This window comes from Sinohyriopsis cumingii, chromosome 5 (genome assembly GCF_028554795.1).
Source record: "Sinohyriopsis cumingii isolate HCF-2022 chromosome 5, ASM2855479v2, whole genome shotgun sequence".
Lineage (NCBI taxonomy): Eukaryota > Metazoa > Mollusca > Bivalvia > Unionida > Unionidae > Sinohyriopsis > Sinohyriopsis cumingii.
This window is the reverse complement of record NC_142965.1, coordinates 35,414,494-35,432,190: the sequence shown is the minus strand read 5'-3', so window position 1 is coordinate 35,432,190 and position 17,697 is coordinate 35,414,494. Positions and strand designations below refer to the sequence as shown.

General features: G+C 39.3%; 1 protein-coding gene across 2 annotated transcripts in view; it reads right to left on the bottom strand.

Moving 5' to 3' along the window:
* Positions 1–7,917, bottom strand: part of LOC149798931 (uncharacterized) — a 77,236-nt gene extending 69,319 nt beyond the window's left edge. For both annotated transcript variants that reach the window (XM_089957846.1, XM_089957845.1), the window contains exon 1: positions 220–7,917. Coding sequence is in view for 1 of the 2 variants with exons in the window: in XM_089957845.1 (XP_089813971.1) it covers positions 220–258 (39 nt within the window). In the remaining variant the exon portion in view is untranslated. The remainder of the gene's footprint in view (positions 1–219) is intronic.
* Between the last annotated feature and the right edge of the window lie 9,780 nt (positions 7,918–17,697).

Genomic DNA, 17,697 nt, shown 5'->3' with positions numbered 1-17,697 from the left:
TTTTTAATATTGTTTATAAATTTTGAAATTGATATTTTCGGGGGGGGGGGAGGGGCGCCAGAATCTAATCTTGCCTAGGACGCCATATAGTCTGGCCGGGTCTGGCGCCGGCCCTGTTAGTGATCAATGGCAATTTAGGCTGGCTATTTTGAATTGTGACGAATTATGATGTCAGGATAATATTGGGTGATTTATGATCGAATAAAAAACTAACTGTACCTGAAAAAATTGAAGTCTGTAATGCGAAACACTCCTCATGCTAAAACCGAAAATAGCAGAGGGACTCCTTCCGGTATTTGTGAAATGACGTCATTTCCGTGTACTTAGCGGGACCTATCATTTGCTGGGAGGTGGGGGAGGCTCCACAAAAAGTTTCAAAATATAATCTTGTACCGATTTGAAGAAAGAATTAATTCTGTGTCTGTTTTCGGTTCTAGTTTGGATAAAATGTCGCCTCCAGCACCATGTTGTTATGCTCCATACATTTCTTCACCCCTTGAAACAATTCACCCATCTCTCTTTGGTTTTACGTTTATTTGGTAATACTTTTCATTAAAACAGATTGTTGGAGTTGAAAGAACATTTTAATACAGGAAAGACTGACAGCAATGGTAAGGACATGCAACAGTTAGAGTTAATCGTCATCAAACCATGTAGGCCAATGAGTTTGCGCGCGGAAAATATAAATTATAATATAATCCGCCTACACCATACAGGCTACAGAATTTGGTTTCTCTCAAGTCACTGAAGACTCCACAGCTAAATCCATATCAAACATTAGCATGAAGAAAGCAACTGGGATAGATCGTATTTCACCACAAATTTTAAAACTTGGAATTCACTGACTGGATCGATAACACTGGTCTACAACCAAAATGCTTCCGAAATGAATGTAGTCAAACTTGAGGGGGCAGGGGCCAGTTTTTATGTACAAATTTAATGCCGCAATCAGCGACCAAGTATTTTAAAATTAATCATAAAATAATTCATATACACAAGTGTGGTCAAAAAGGTCCACATTTGTGGATACCTATATTAAAACAAAGCAAATGACTATTATCCACTTGACCAGAGAAGTCAATGGCATTTAGCAGCAGAGAGGGTGAACAGAGACCTTTGCTGGAACGTCATTTTTGAAATATAAAGCTTCCTACGAAAATGAAAATGAAAGGTCAATAACGCCAAACCAAAGCCTCTAACTTACCGAGAGTTTCTCTAATTGGGTTAGTTTATTTTTGTTACTTTATCGCTGTCGTTCATGTTTTTCTAAATTTGTATGCGCTTTCATTTACCCGCCGGACGTTTTATTGAGGTCGCACCCTCTCTGCTGCTATAAATGTATGAGTAATTAAAGCATTAATATATCAATAATGAAATCTTACGCTAGTAGATTAGCTAGAGAAAGATTAGAGGCAATTAAAAAATATCTCCCTGTTCGTGACGCTCTCAAATAAAAACTGCAAGAACGTCAGGAATCAGAAGTTGAATATGCTGAAGGAAAAGAACGATTTTTAAAACCTGTTACAAAAGTTACTGAAAGAGTTGCAGAAGCTACTGAAGGTCTTCTTCCGGCATTAAAACAAACTGCTAAGCAAACCGAAAAGATAGCAAGAAGAACTAAACACAAAAAAAAGTTTTTAAGAGATCTTCCAGCTGAACTAGATACTGATCAACCACAACCTGCCCCTCAGCTACAACCAAAACTTGAAGATGAAGAAATACTTAAAGGTGCTATTGGTGAAGAACCAGAATCTAAATAAAAAAAGGATAAAACTGGTATAAATGAAAAATTTAACCATGGAATTATTTATGAAATAAAAATCATAATGACATTGATTTAGCTATATTTGGATTATATTCTTATAATTACAGAAAAAATACTTAAAACCTGGGCATGAAAATATGGAAAAATGGGTATATCGAGCATATAAAGGTACTAGCCAGGCTAGAGATAATGATCCTGAATTTGTGAAATATTTAACTAACATGGATAAACTTTAAAAAAGTATAGGAGGATTTTCAACGCAGAAACAAGGTCAGAGGGCGTCAGAGTTTTTGAGAAAATTTGATGGTCAACCAGGTCCTTTTAGGAAAATATTTAAACCTGAAATTATTAAAGAACTTAAAGACCCCACTAAATTAATTGATATAGCTGCATATGGAAATGATGAAAAAGAAAAATATATAATACCTCAGAATCTTCAAGAGCGAACACCAGACAAAAGGCCTCATGAGATATATGGAGCTGCAGATGATTTAGAAAAAATTAATTTGAACGACTCAGTTTTGATAAAATTTCACAAAATAGGAAGAGAATACAAAGAAAAGAAAGAAGAACAAGGACGACAACAAACGGAAGAGGAAGATGTTCCTACTGAACTGATTGGAAAAACTCCAAAAACGGGAAGTGGTCGTATTACTTGTCCTGACAGTGTTCTTGCCGATGTTGATCGCTTAGAAATTCTGATCGGAGGAAAACGCGCAGGAAATAATTCTCCAGAAATTATTAATTAATATTTTATATTTGCCGAAGATTGTTTACAGGTGGTATTATGGATCGTAACATTTACCATTCTCTCACCAATGAAATTGCTGATGATTATTACAGCGACTAAAAACAATTAATTAATCAGTATGTAATTAAAAAATGATCATTCATAATGTATAATGGTATATTTACGGAAGATCTTCTTCTTTCAAAGACAAGAAGAAAAAAAGATGATATCGATTTGTCGAATTACGCGACCAAAGATGAATCTGTCGATTTTATGAACCTCTCTGGAGTTGACGTAGATGAAGTTGTTATTTTTCAGGATAAATACGATGTTTTAAAGACGAGTAACATTAAATGGAATGATATAGTTCGTAGAGTATTCGGTGCTATTACGGATATTATTCCAATATTTACCAATGACGGAAAAATCAGAGATACAAATATATAAGTCGCAACTATTAGAAATGAAATTGCAAAAAGTGTTGCTAATCGTTTGCGATCCACCGGTGATTCAGCATGAATGGAAATAAAAAAAAAATGTTTTAAGAGATCCAACATCTGATGAAGATGCCGCAACAAAAAATATCTAGACAATAAAAACTATAATATAGTAGATACTAAATTAACTACCATGCGAGCTGAGTATGTATTCATGTAAATATGTGTTGTGTTATTGTGTTAAAACATAAGATGAGACGTCGTGTTCTAACTATCAATACTTTAATATATACAAGTGACTACCGTGAAGTCTTAATACAGAGTGCTATCAAAGAGGCAGACGCCTGTAGATAGTACCAGTAGAGCCATGACTCATGCACAGAGGGTTCTGATTGGTCAGTTATACATGTATAATGTTACATCTCTCTTCTTACAAAGAAAAGGTTTTATTAACTTTTAATAAACTGTCTAAATGAATCACGAGCCATTATAACTAATATATCAAAATCAAGTTCGTCTTTGATAGCAATGCTTACAATGATCAACGAATAAAAGTCTGTGACAGACTGAGAATGCATTGTTTATTTTTTTAAATATCCTGCTACTTGTTTGATTGCTATTTAATGTACACAGCTGGTCCTTATCTTGAATCACCGTCTGTGTTTATCAACAAACCATACACTGTGCTACACTAATGACTGTTCTGTTAGCTGAGTCTCTCTTATCTCTGAGTACAGGATTTCATAACTGTTTCTTATCCAGGATATGCACAGGTTTTAGGAACTGATATTACACTGACTCTATTATCTTTGGTTTTACTAGCCTAGCAGAACGTGTGTAGTATCCGCTTTGCTGACAATCTTGTGGGTTTCTTGCGGCAGGCTCAGGCGTACTTCGGCTGAAACATTGAGATTCCACTGATTGTGAAACTGGTTTACTGGCATTTGCGGGAAGTGTTACTGCTGTACACAGTGTGTTTTCAATCTGAGAGAAGGGCGCATTTATATTACATTGTACGGGGTGTGTTTCATTTGTTTTCATGAGCTGACGTCTATTGCGACGATAAATGGTACCATCTTTGGTGCGAACTGAGTATGACCTTTCGTCGAGTTTTCTTATTTTAACGGCAGGTTCCCAGTTTTGATCTTTGAATTGAACTCTGACTGATTCCCCTTCCTTAAGTGGTTTTAGTGGTTTTTCACTTTTATCATAATAATTCTTTGTTTTCTTCTTGCGAAGTGTAATTTTCTTTTTGACCTCAGCGGTGAAGGGTGTTTTGGGAATTAACTTTTCGCGGGTTGTTGGGAGAATTGATCCGAGTTGTCTCCCCATCAACAATTGTGCTGGTGAGAACCCGATATCAAGAGCAGTGGCTCGATATTCTAATATGCCTATAAGCGGTTCCCTGCCATCGGTTTTTGCTTTTGAGAGAATTCTCTTTACAGTTTGAACTGTTTTCTCCGCTAGGCCGTTCAACTGGGGGTATGTGGGACTCGATGTAACATGTTTAAAGTCCCATTCTTTCGCGAAGCTTGCGAACTCTCGGTAAGAATAGCATGTTTGATTGTCGCTGACAACGACTTCCGGTATTCCGAAGCGCGCGAATATGCTTTTCATGTGATTAATAACAGTGCAACTTTTTGAGCTTGCTAGTGCCTTAACTTCAAAGTAGCGACTGAAATAATCTACTACAACAATGTAATCTTTATTATCCCATGTAAATAGGTCTGTGGCGACTTTTTGCCATGGATATTCAGGGACGTCATGGGGGATGAGAGGTTCCTTTTGGTTAGAACTTCTGCGCTCCAAGCAGATAGAGCATTTTGACACTAAATCGGAAATGTCAGCTGAGATTCTTGTTCAGAACAAGACATATCTGGCTCTTTGCAGACACTTCTCAATACCTAAATGTCCCGAATGTACAGTTTCTAGCATTTTCTGCCTGAGGACTTGTGGTATGACTATTTTTTGACCTTTCAAAATTAACCCATCTACAACTGAAAGTGTATCTCTATAATTCCAATAGTCAATTATCTCTGACTGACAGCTTGATCTCTTTTCAGGCCAACCTTCAAGTATGACCTGTTTCAGTATGACCAGTTGGGGGTCTTGTTCAGTAAGAGACTGAATTTCTTCCTTCTTACGATCAGATACAGGTAATGCTGATAACACCATATGCACATGCATATCTATACCTTCAGATAAGGTGGGGTGTGTATCAGATAAGAACTTACGGGAGAGTGTGTCTGCTACGGGTATGTTCTTACCTTGGTAATGTTTTACCTCTAGGTCATAACGCTGCAGCTGCAAAAGCATGCGTTGTAGTCGCGGTGGGGCTGCGTAGAGGGGCTTTTCATTATAGCGACAAGTGGAAGGTGATCAGTTTGAACATGTACCTTTCTCGCGTATGCATATTGATGGAACCGTTTGCATCCAAACAGTATAGCGAACATTTCTTTCTCTATCTGAGCATAATTACTTTCAGTTGTAGTCAAGGATTTTGATGCATAAGCCACGGGCTTATCATCTTGTATTAGGGCGGCACCGAGCCCATATTTTGACGCATCAACTTGCAAAGTCAGTGGTTTCTTAGGGTCAAAATAGGACAGAACAGGTCCCGGGCTTATAGTAATTATGTCTTTGACCTTTTGAAATGCGTCTATTTGCGGAGAGTCCCATGAAAACTCTATGTCTTTCGCTAACAGTTGTCTTCACGGACTGGTGACCTGAGCCAAATTTGGGGCAAATTTGGACAAGTAGTTAACCATGCCAAGAATGGTTTCTAACTCCACGCGGTTACGAGGGGGTTCCATTTCTCTGACCGCTGATACTTTGGCAGGGTCGGGTTTGAGACCTTCTGCTGACAGAATGTGTCCGAAGTACTGTAGTTCTGTAACACCTACTTATAGTTTTTCCTCATTTAGCCGGATTCCTTTTTCGAGGGAACGTTTGAGAACATTTCTCAAATTTGTATCATGTTCGTCGCGTGTGCGTCCGAAAACTAGTATATCGTCGCAAATCGAAACGATACCAATTGAACCTTCAAAGCTCTCGTCGATCTGCCTTTGGAATTCATCCTGAGATGATTTCAAACCAAATGGGAGACGCAAGAAACGGTAACGGCCGTAAGGAGTGTTGAAAATTGTGAGGTATGATGAGTCGCGTGACAGTTTTATTGCCCAATATCCTGACCGTGCATCCAATTTGGTGAAGTATTTTGCACCTGATAATTGGGGTAGAATATCGTCTAATATGCGCATAGGGTAATGGGGACGCAAAATTGCTTTATTAAGATCTTGTGGCTCGAGACATACCCTTAGTTTACCCGATTGCTTTTCTACGACAACCATAGAATTTACCCATGCTGTAGGTGATGTAACCGGGGCAATGATATTTTCGTTTTCCATGCGATCAAGTTCAGTTTTGAGTCTGTCTTGAAGTGCGACAGGTATTCTCCGCGGAGGGTGCACTACAGGTGTAGCCTTGGGGTCGATGTGTATGGTACATTCCCCAGGGAAAAGACCTATGCCGTTGAAGACTTCGGCATATTCCTTGAGGTGCGTACTCTTGTTACATTGTAAATTTGACATCTGTGTCTGAACAGAGCATGTAAATTTAACTAAGCCTAATTCCATACAAGATTGTAAACCAAGAATAGGTGGTGCTTTCGTTTTAACAATGTAGAACTCGAGTTCATGTGTACGTTCAGTGCACTTACACGTGAGATTGACTGTACCCATTGTACTCAATAATTTGCCGTCATATGCGGATAATGTGCTTAATGTAGGTTGAAGTGGAGGTTTTATGCCTAGCTTTTTGAATATATGCGATGGTATGATGTTAACTTGAGAGCCAGTATCCAATTTAAAATCAATAGAAACTAAATTAGGTCCTACCTCTATCGCCGCATACGCCTGGCCATTGGCAATTATATCCCTTTTTACACTGTCAATATATAAATCATCGTTTTTATGTTCATTGTTAATCACACTGACCGTTTTTGATCTGCACACTTTCTCAAAAGTGATTGAGTTTATGACACTTATTGCAAGTCTTTCCTTTTGCAGGGCACTTGTCCTGGCTTGAATGTGACTTGTGTCCACAGGTCGCGTTGACGCTCCGTCTGGAAGATGTGGTCAATTTCTTCTTCGGCTGTAGTTCTTTTGTCTTGGCCTGTCGTTGAAGTGTCGCATGTACTTCCTGTCTGGCTGATGCAGACATGGTCTGGAGCTGCTCCTAGGCATATTCATGGCTTTGACTGATGTTAATAACCTTTTCCAAGGTCAACTTTTCACCTTTGTTGATAAGTTTTTCTCGTATCCTTGGTGACGATACCCCGAAGACAATTCTGTCACGAATCATGTTGTCTTCGTCTTTGAAGAGACAGTCCTTGCCAAGAGTTTCAATGAAGTCACATATTGGTCTATTGTCCTGGAGCCTTGAATTTCGTTGTTAAACTTGAATCTGGCAAAGACCGGATTTAATTTTGGTTGCGCGTGATGTTTGAATTTTGTAAAGAGCGTTGATGGGTCCTTTTTATCTTCATCCGTCAGAGTCCATGTGTTGAAAATATCTCTACCTTTGTCGCCTACCCAAAGTAGAATGTAATTGGCTTTGACCGCATCACTTCTTCTACTCATCGGTCCATTAAATATTAATTCACAGTGTTGTTGGAATTTAGCCCATGAGTTGGTAAGGTTGGAATTGTCCCAGTCCATGGTAGGGGTTGGTACGCCGGAAGGATCCATTTCGAAGGTATTAAGTTCGTATGCAGAAATTTCAACGTTTTTAAGGTTTTAAATTCGTGCAAAATCTTCCGTGGATTGTAAAGTTATTGTTTAGAAATCCATTTACGATCCATGTTCTATTCCAGTTATAATTAGTATCCCACTTCTGACACCATGTTGTGTTATTGTGTTAAAACATAAGATGAGACCTCGTGTTCTAACTATCAATACTTTAATATATACAAGTGACTACTGTGAGGTCTTAATACAGAGTGCTATCAAAGAGGCAGACGCCTGTAGATAGTACCAGTGGAGCCATGACTCATGCACATAGGGTTCTGATTGGTCAGTTACACATGTATAATGTTACAGAGCTGAGTATGTATTCATGTAAATATGTTCACAAATCTTCGTAGATTTTTTTAATAGAAAAAATAATGAAATCGCAGAGGAATTCTTTGGAAGTCCGTTGAGTGTGTTTGTGTGATTTGGATTTTTAACGTAGCCTTAACAATTTTTCAGTCATATCGCTACGATGTCTGCAGTGTGGCAGTTTATAGTGATGTCTTGCACTGGGGCATCATGCTGCAGACATGTAGCATGATGTCCTACCCACTCACATTATCCTGACACCAGGCCGACCAGTCCTAACACTAACCTCTTAATGATGAGCGCCACGCGAGACAGCTGTTAGTACCATTTTTGTAAGTCTTTGGTATGACTCGGCCAGGGATCAAACCCACGACCTCCCGCATCCAAGGAGGACGCTCTAACCACTAGTCCACCGGAGCGGTTGGAAGTCCATTGACTGTTGACGTGAAACTCGTTGATAATAATACACAACTCGGCGATATTAAAACAGCGGTCAGACATTGAAAACGATTAATAAATGATTAGGTGTTATCGGAGATCCTAAATCATTTTCAGAGTTATTCACGATAGCACAGATTAATATCGATGATATTAGAAAAAAAAACAAGAAGATGTTTTAAGTGGAATTCCTGATATCGTTAAAAAAATTAATCTGATTAAAATTTCTCACAAGCAGATTATTAACGTGGTATATACAGTAGCGTCTGACCAAGCATCATGGTCACTACTCAATAAAAGCATTAAACATCGCGCTGATGTTACCGGTATATATTGGCTCTCAGTACTTGGTGTTGTAACATTTATAATATCTACCACAATTTCACGGCGTTATCCACTGACTCCGTCAGGTGGATCTCCTGGATCGATGTTAGTGATGTTAGATCATAACGACGAGGAAACATTTACTGTGAAACTCGAAAAAAAAAACTCGGCTTGATTTATTATTGATGCCTTGAATTAGTAGCTAAATTCCCACCTAATTGAAATATAATGAACCTTCCGATTAATGTTCTGAATTTTAGATACAATTAAGCACGTGAATGGCAAACAAAACTAAAAAATATCGTTGACGAGTATACATTAAAAGTTTAAAAAATTTCACAGACGAGTAGTTATCGTTGACGTGATTGTTTTTTCAGTGTTTGGTGTTATTGCTGGAACCGGCGTATTATTATCAACATTAACAGTGATGGCGGCAGCAGTTATATCAGTTTGTTTTTCAACCGCAACAACAATTGCCGGTCTTTTAAATATCATTGCAAAAAAAATATGTACGTGCACAAATGCAAAATTGCATGATTATATAGTAAAATTACACGCATCAACGCTAGCATATTCCAAATTATCTTCGTTAATATCAGCAAGTCTTAACGATGAAAAATATCAGATTTTGAGTTCACGGAGATGATGAAAATCAACAAGGAAATAATGACTTTGATAGAATCCACGCCTGATTTAAATAATAGGAATTTAAATAATATTGTGAACTCCGAACGAGTTACTGCAACAAATTGTAAATAATACAACTCTGCCAAGAACTACGATGATATCAATAAGCTCAACCAATCCAGAATTTAGCATTAACTTTCCAACTGCAATTCCAGCAACCGAAATAGCACTAGCACAATTACGAGTGTATCATAGTTGGTCAAATATCAGATCAAAATCATTCGGTGTATTACAGGCTAATAATTAACTTGTATTTGCAAATAACAATCTCGATGATGGAACTCCCGATAGGCAAGTTGTCGGCGTACCTACAGGTAATTATCAGATCGAAAAAAAATAATGATGAACTCCAGTGCAGAATAAAATCTATAAGAGAATCCAAGATAGTTATAACTGTTCACGAACCAACATTATCGGCTGCGATTGAAATATATTCACCCGATTGCGTTGTAGATATGTATCAATCATTGATTAGAACCCTATTAGGATGGCCTGAAATTCCACCGCGGTATAGAGGACCACAACAACCAAAGTTAAATTAATTTCGGACAGACAAACAAATATTTATAAAACTTCCTCAATATCGAACTTGGTATCCTTAGAGATATCACTTTGAGGGATATTTTGATGCGTCTGATGGTATGAGGCTTCCTAAATTAAAAAAATACTGTACATGATTATGAGGGAGGATAGGTGAGTAATAAAGAGAAGGGATCTCAATTTAAACCAGATATGACTAAAATACATCTTTGACTGGATCTATGACCAGGTTTGGACAGTACTTGCATATCAGGCAAACCAATGAATGATGCAATCTCAAGCTGATATTGCTTCACACATGATATGAATTGCATCATGTTATTCCTAGAAGTTATGGATGATGCAATTATAACTAAGCTTACATCACTTTGCTGAATAAATTGCCCTATATCAGCTATAGAAATTATACGGTGACATGTTCTCTTATTTGTCAGTGTTTTATTTTGCAAAAGGATACATTTCTCCTTTAGCCAAAGTGAGCAGAGATGCCTCGTACTTGTGTGAACAATGCAGATAACTACTGCTATGTTTGTCGTGAAGTGACTTTTGCATCACAAAAGCGCAGTATAACCAAGAAAGCCTATCACCTTTTTTTGGCTGAAACACTGGAGATCATGACATGAAATAGGCCTCACACATATGCTGAAACACTTGTGCAACAAATCATCGTCAATGGTTGAACAGGAAAAGCAAATCTATGCCGTTCGCAGTGTCACTGATTTGGAGAGAGAAAACAAATCATATATGTTATGTAATTATTAATTCTGCGTGGTGCTTCCAGCTGGGAAAGATGTGTCAAAGTAGAAAAAGTGGACTGTGCATTATCCAAACATTCCATCAGCTATACGCCCAGTACCCCACGGAGAAGGATTGCCGCAGTACCCCCCTTCTCGCAAATTATATCCTAAAACGTTTTATCAATACTATTTTGATCTGTAGTCGCGAGGCCCATGAAAGGCGTGGGGCCATTTGGAAGGTGCCTACTCTGCCTATTAGGTAATCCGGTACTGGAATATCGGTTCTGATGAATTATCACTTGAGTCCGACAAGGAAGAGGAAGAGGATGAAACTTCTAGTGCTGAACCATCGATGTCACATGACCCATATTTTCTCCCATCCTCTTTCTCTGAACCACGCTTCATAACACTAGGTGAACTGAATGACCTTGTCAGGGATTTGGAACTATCCAAGAGTAAGGCAGAGCTGTTGGGCTCCAGATTGCAGCAGTGGAATATCCTGGCAGGTGATGTGATTTCCATGTTCCCTGACTGTCAAAAGGATATTGTTCCATTCTTCTTCATGGAAGGTGATCTTGTAGTCTGCAACAACATCGATGGAGTGATGGCAGCCCTCAACATAGTTCATGATCCAAATGAGTCGAGACTCATCATCGATTCATACAAGACGAGTTTTAAATCGGTTTTCTACATAATGTCAATTTTTGGCCATCAATTCCAGTTGGTCATGCAGTCTATATGAAGGAAACCTATGAAAACCTGCAACAAAGTTTGAGGTGCATAAACTATGATCAACATCAGTGGTAGCTTTGTGGCGGTTTGAAGGCTCTTTGTCTCTCGCTTGGTCTGCAGACTGGATAGACAAAGTACTGCCGTTTTCTCTGAGAATGGGATAGTCATGCGAGAGATTCCCACTACATTAACAGAGATTGGCCACTCCAACATTATTAGAGCCTGGGAAGAATAGTGTTCAGCATCCACCACTTGTTGAATCAGGGAAAATTTATTTTGTTACCACACATGCACATCAAGCTGGGTCTAATGCAAAACTTTGTCAAGGCACTGGGCAAAACACAAGCAGCTTTCAAATACCTCCGTGGAAAATGTCCAAGGTTAAGCGAAGCTAAGATAAAGAAAGGTATCTTTGTTGGTCCTCAGATTCGTGTACTTCTTCGAGATGATGCATTTGACAGTGCACTGCGTGGCAGAGAAAAGACGGCATGGACAACCTTCCAGTTAGTGGCAACAAATGGTCTCGGAAACAATATGGCAGACAACTACAGGGGAGTTTGTGGAAAACCTCCTCAAGGCATACAAAAGCCTTTGTTACAATATTTTTTGAGTTCTCCTCTAGATTTTTGTCCACTGAACTGCGGATCAGTGAGTGAGAGCACGGCGAGCGATTTCACCAGAACATTGCAACAATGGAGAAACTCTAAAATGGCACTTGGAGCCCATCAGTGCTTGCAGACTATTGTTGGACAGTCACAATAGATGCTCCATTTAATAACTACAAGATACAAGTCAAGAAGCGCCCAGTATACACTGAATAAGGACAAAACTAAGTACTTATAGTACTAAGACGGGCATGCCTAGGATAGCGATCACTGACAGCAAATGCATTTTCGATCGATAACTAGTTATCTGCATGAAGTTTCTTTGTTTTGTTTGGCTTTTCTGATTTTGTTTGTTTGTTGTTTGTTTTTTGTTGAATTTTATGGGGGAGTGTTTGTTTACTAGACTTTAACTTTTGTAAATCAACGCTGTTTATTATTTGTGCTCGTACTGTCTGTGAGTGCAATTTGCTGATCTACTGAGGCTGTTTTATGCAGCTGCAAGCAACTAGGATTAGACGTGTATTAGAGATTGTAGACGCATGGAAATTAATTTGCTCGAATCATCAGAGACAGAGTTACTATCCATATAGCTCCAACAATAGTTACCGATTGCTACACCTACAATGGTTGATGTCGTGATTCTAGTCACACCAAGACCAACAGATGCTGCTGAAGTAGGACCGCAAGTAGTGTATACCATCAAACACGTACGTTTGTATTTTCACGATCAGCACGGTTGTCACGACGATAAGACTTAGGGGTCCGTTATAGTTCTTCTATGAATAATACAATCGCGTATTTTTATTGCACGACACAACAGGAAGACCGAGTCCAGTCTCATCATCACGCGCAGTCGCAATACGCACGCGCACTTCTAGCCAGTTACCCTTTTTTTTACTCGAACAACTCTCATGCAGTTAAAAAAAAAACCTCTGCCTCGGGAATACTTAAAACTCTGGCAATTGTGCGTTCTGGTGATGTCCATCCAATACAAATTATGCCGAAGGCGCCTTTTACATCTAAAGATCATCTTTGCCCAATAAATGTTACCCGAATAAGCACGTCCTTGCTGAATAACAGTCGATTTTATTTTTGTCTCAGCTGAGTCAATGTTGGTGTAAAACATTAATTGTTGAACTAAGCGGGGTGGATACATCGGTGAATGCCACTTCGCCATTATACAAACAATTCCGGAGAGGTTTTACATCTGCTGATTTAGTCAACGTTTGAGCGTTTGCCTTGGCGATGATATGTAGCCATCCAACTATGTTTTTACTGGTAAATTTGAATAAAACCGTTTTAGTCCAAGGTACTTGGATAAATAATTAACAACTTCAACTGGCCGTGCAAGTTCATGCAAGTCAAAATGCAAACTATGTTGAGGAGTTAACATAGTATGCGACCCAGTGAGTGCTAGGGTCTGTTGATAAATCCAGATTGACGATTCCCAGTGAGTGCTAGGGTCTGTTGATAAATCAAGATTGACGATTCCAGTTTTGTATGTGCGTGGCACCATCGATGCAAGTTCATCTCTCATAAGAACGCCACGAAAATGTTTGATTTGCTATCACGAGTAAATGTAGATTGGTCAGCGGATGGGTCAAAGGTGGGATCGTCTGCCACTTGGCAATCAAAGACCTTTGCCTCGGGGTATTCTACGGTTTATGCCTTGTAATCGAAGACCTTTTCTGTTTATTTTATACGGCCACCGATCGCCTTTTTGAAAGCAATTCCTTATGCAGTTCCGACATCCCCTAATGCTGCAGCTTTTGCAACCGCTGAGGCCACTGATGACAACAACTCTGGAATCTCTGCAAGGAATGGAAATATTCCACCTGTCTTTTGCATTATTGTCATCCCTGATGCGATACATGACAATGTTGAACTGGTTCTGGACTGCATAAATAGCAACAAACGTGATTCGGTTGAAAGTGAAGGAGATAATGCAGGCATCCACAATGATAATATTTCTAATACAGCTCTACCTTATCAGCAGCTGCACCACACCAAACTGCATCGATGTTGTTGGTTTTGCGGGTTAATGTAACTGTGTGTTTGTCTCCAAAAGCAACCTTACGAACATCTATGCAAAAACCGAGTATGTGACTGAGAGGAATTGCGCACAAAAACCTTAATGAGGCTCCGTGAAGGTGTTCTTGGCTCTGAGCAAATTTACCATTTAAAGTACCGTTATGGTCCGCAACTACAGCTTGTTCATCTGTATAATTAGTAGGGTTGGTATGTTTTAGGTCGCTTAACTGAATATTTTTGAGAATCGGCATTATCAGATGTATCCTTGATAAACATCATCGTTGGACCTGTTCTTCTCATGTAATCATCGCTATATCTGGCAAGTCCAATAATTGTATGTGAACGTTGTGAAAAAATGGATTTGATTTTCTTTCCATCGATGGAATAATGTGCACTATTAAACAACATTATGATGCCATTTGTAACAAATATCATGGTGGTATTGGCGGCATATTCAGTACTGTCATTCTGTACCAGTTTTTCATCAATTTCAAAAAATTCCTCACATGGAAGGAAAAACCTAGATGTGCCGTGGAATTGCAATTCTGTTTTTAACTGATTGAGATCCCAGGCTGAATATGAGTAATACTGTAAGTCTGTCTTGCTTTGATCCAGCAGGACATGCGCTTTCATGTTAAATGCTGGACCAAATACCTCTTTGAACTGAGTCATTGCAAACACTAGTTTCCACTTATACGTTATCAATTTTTTAATCGCTATTCCTGACAGCTTGCCGTCTAAATCCAGTTACCATTGCCAGATTTACAATCGCTGACTGGCCTTGTTAATGACTTTACTAACTGCAGGCGGCACTGATAAGGTCGATGATAATATAACAGGAACCGTAATTGGTGCTGGCGTTATTAATCGCCGTATTTGATCTCGAAGGGTCTGAGTTGCCTGCAAACCCATGTGTTTTAATCGATTCATAACGGCACTTTGAACACTATCCACAACTCGCATTGCAACTACCTTAGCGATGGGTGCAGCGCGTATTGATAAGGCTGTGCGTATTTATGGTTTGCTGGCAAATATAAGCTCAGTTCCATAAGATGACATGTACACAGGTTTGTTTGTGTTAACTATGCGAACGGGTTTCACACGTCCACTCAACTCTACCTTTGTTGTTATTATCATTATCAATATATGTCAGGTCGACCTCTAATGTACATTTGTATCGTTAGCGTTACAAAGCGCAGATCCAGCAGGAGCCCGTCTTGATCCACAAGGGAAAAACTTATATGGGTCAGCAGATTATTATGGCATGGAAGATACAAAGATAATACGGGTGTAACTGATTAAATCACCTGGTTCCACAGTTGGTGAAAACAGTATGTAACCCTGAGCAACTACACCTGTCATTTCAGACCTACTGTCACTGTCATAGTTACCACTGGTGGCTTCACAGGTTACATTGACTTGAATTGCTAAGTTTATTCTCACAATATCAGGCGCAATATGATATCCCACACGCAAGAATCGTTTATCATATGAAGTGTGGCCAGGCCAACCTAAATCTATCTTATTGATGACCGAACAATATCAACCGCATAAGTTTGAGATTCTGTGGCGATGACAGAACTGTGTGGGTTCGTGGGCAGGTAGAGCCTTTACCAGTCAGCACTGAAATTCTTTGTCCAATTTCTTCATTGATTGATTATATGTCGTACGCTCCTGAGGAAAGTTCTATAGTATGCCAGTTCGCGCCAGTGTCTACTGAAAACACAGATAAGTTAATTGCGGAAAACTACCGAACGGATGGGATCGGATATTAGTCCAGCTATTACTTGTGGAGCCTTTTTAATGTCATTGGCACGTTCAGCAATTTCTTTTGTGAGTTTAATCAGCGGGGCAAATATCGCAACTCGCAACTGTGCTAGCGCGATCTCAAATGTGCGTGATTAGTCAGCGGTTACAGGTGCAGAAAAGATCACACTGTATTCTGATTTCATGTATGAGATTGTATTCATCGGTGTCACGCTCTGGGCTATATTTACAACCACCTGTCTCAGTCGTTTCAGAATTCATCATCGGTTTTGTATATATCAACATCTTCATCAAGTTCATCCATCAGTGAGCGATATATATATTTCCGTCCATAAGATCATTGGTGAGCAACCACTGACAGATCGATGTGGCTTCATTATTAACTTCGGTTGCATTGTCGCCTGCACAAACTGATCCCACAAATATTTCCAATCGAGCTGCAAGATCATTAGGGTCACACAGTCCACCTCGACCCTCTCCTTGTTTCTCTTTTTTTTTTTGGTTCTTTTTCTCTTTGGACCTGTTTGTCTATCCATTTTTCCATTGTATGAGAGTCAGTCGCAAGTTGTTTTCTATTGTTTTGCGAGTAATTTCCATGGAGGCACATGTTTCGCTTTAGGTGCGGATGCTTGATCCGATTATTCTTCTGTCTCAGTTTCAGAGGCCCGTTGATTTTTATTCCTAATAATAATAAACTCTGCAGTTGCTCTTGTGGCTCTCTTGATATCAATGGTGTGTTTGGTTATCTTACTAACTGGATTAGGTGCTACTTCTGTTCTGCTGTCATTTCTTCGGCTGTTACTTGTGGAGCCTTTTTAATGTCATCGGCACGTTCAGCAATTTCTTTTGTGAGTTTAATCAGCGGGGCAAACATTTGTTCAAACTCACTTGTGAGATCTTCTCGTGCAGTTTGTTGTGACTGCAACATACCTTGGACTTTTTGCAGCCTTCTTTCACACTTTAAAGCAAGTATACGTATTGAAGAGCAGCTTCACTACGTCGCTTTTCATGCTCTTCCATGGTTTCACTGCCGGACATTTTTATGTGATTGTGGGGTTTTTTTTATTGCTCCAATGGTGCACGAGACATGTTCGTGTGAGACGTGTTTGCGTACAAACCCGCACAATATTTACCCCCTCGACCTCAAGTTCCAGTAAAATCAATGGTGAGAAAACTACATAGGTCTGCGCAAACATGTCACCATATTCATCGCACGAATGGTCGGTGGCACAACAAGTCCAATAAATATTTTCAGTGTCATGCGCGTCAATACCACGAAATATCATCAGCATGTTACAGTTGTCAAAGATCAATTTTTGCACGTAGGTCGTCGACTCGTTTTTGTGCCGGCCTTGTGTAAATATTTGTGCGGGGTTGACTTCGTTTTCAGGAACTACATCATCGTGTACCACAAGACTGCGTTTGTTTGCATCCAAATCGTCAAAGGTAGCTATTTTGACAATGGCGGGACAGATATCTAAGGAAGCTCCGCTTCCCGTGAACAACAAAGTTATCTTGGTGTTGTTACCACTTCTCCACGCTGTTTGAACATCTTTTCAAACATTATAGCACGGTTGGTCATCAACCGATGGTGCATTCACGAAACAGACCCTGGATTAACCATCGTAAAACCATATTTAGCAACAGTTGTGAATTCTCCTGATCCAGCATGGACAATGTTCAGTGAACGAACTTAGTTTGGAAACAAGGTTCCATCACCATGCTTTGATGGTTTAAGTGGTTCTTGTACATAAATATTAATGACTGGAAAGTCTTTGCCATGGTTTTCGCTAATGCCACCACAG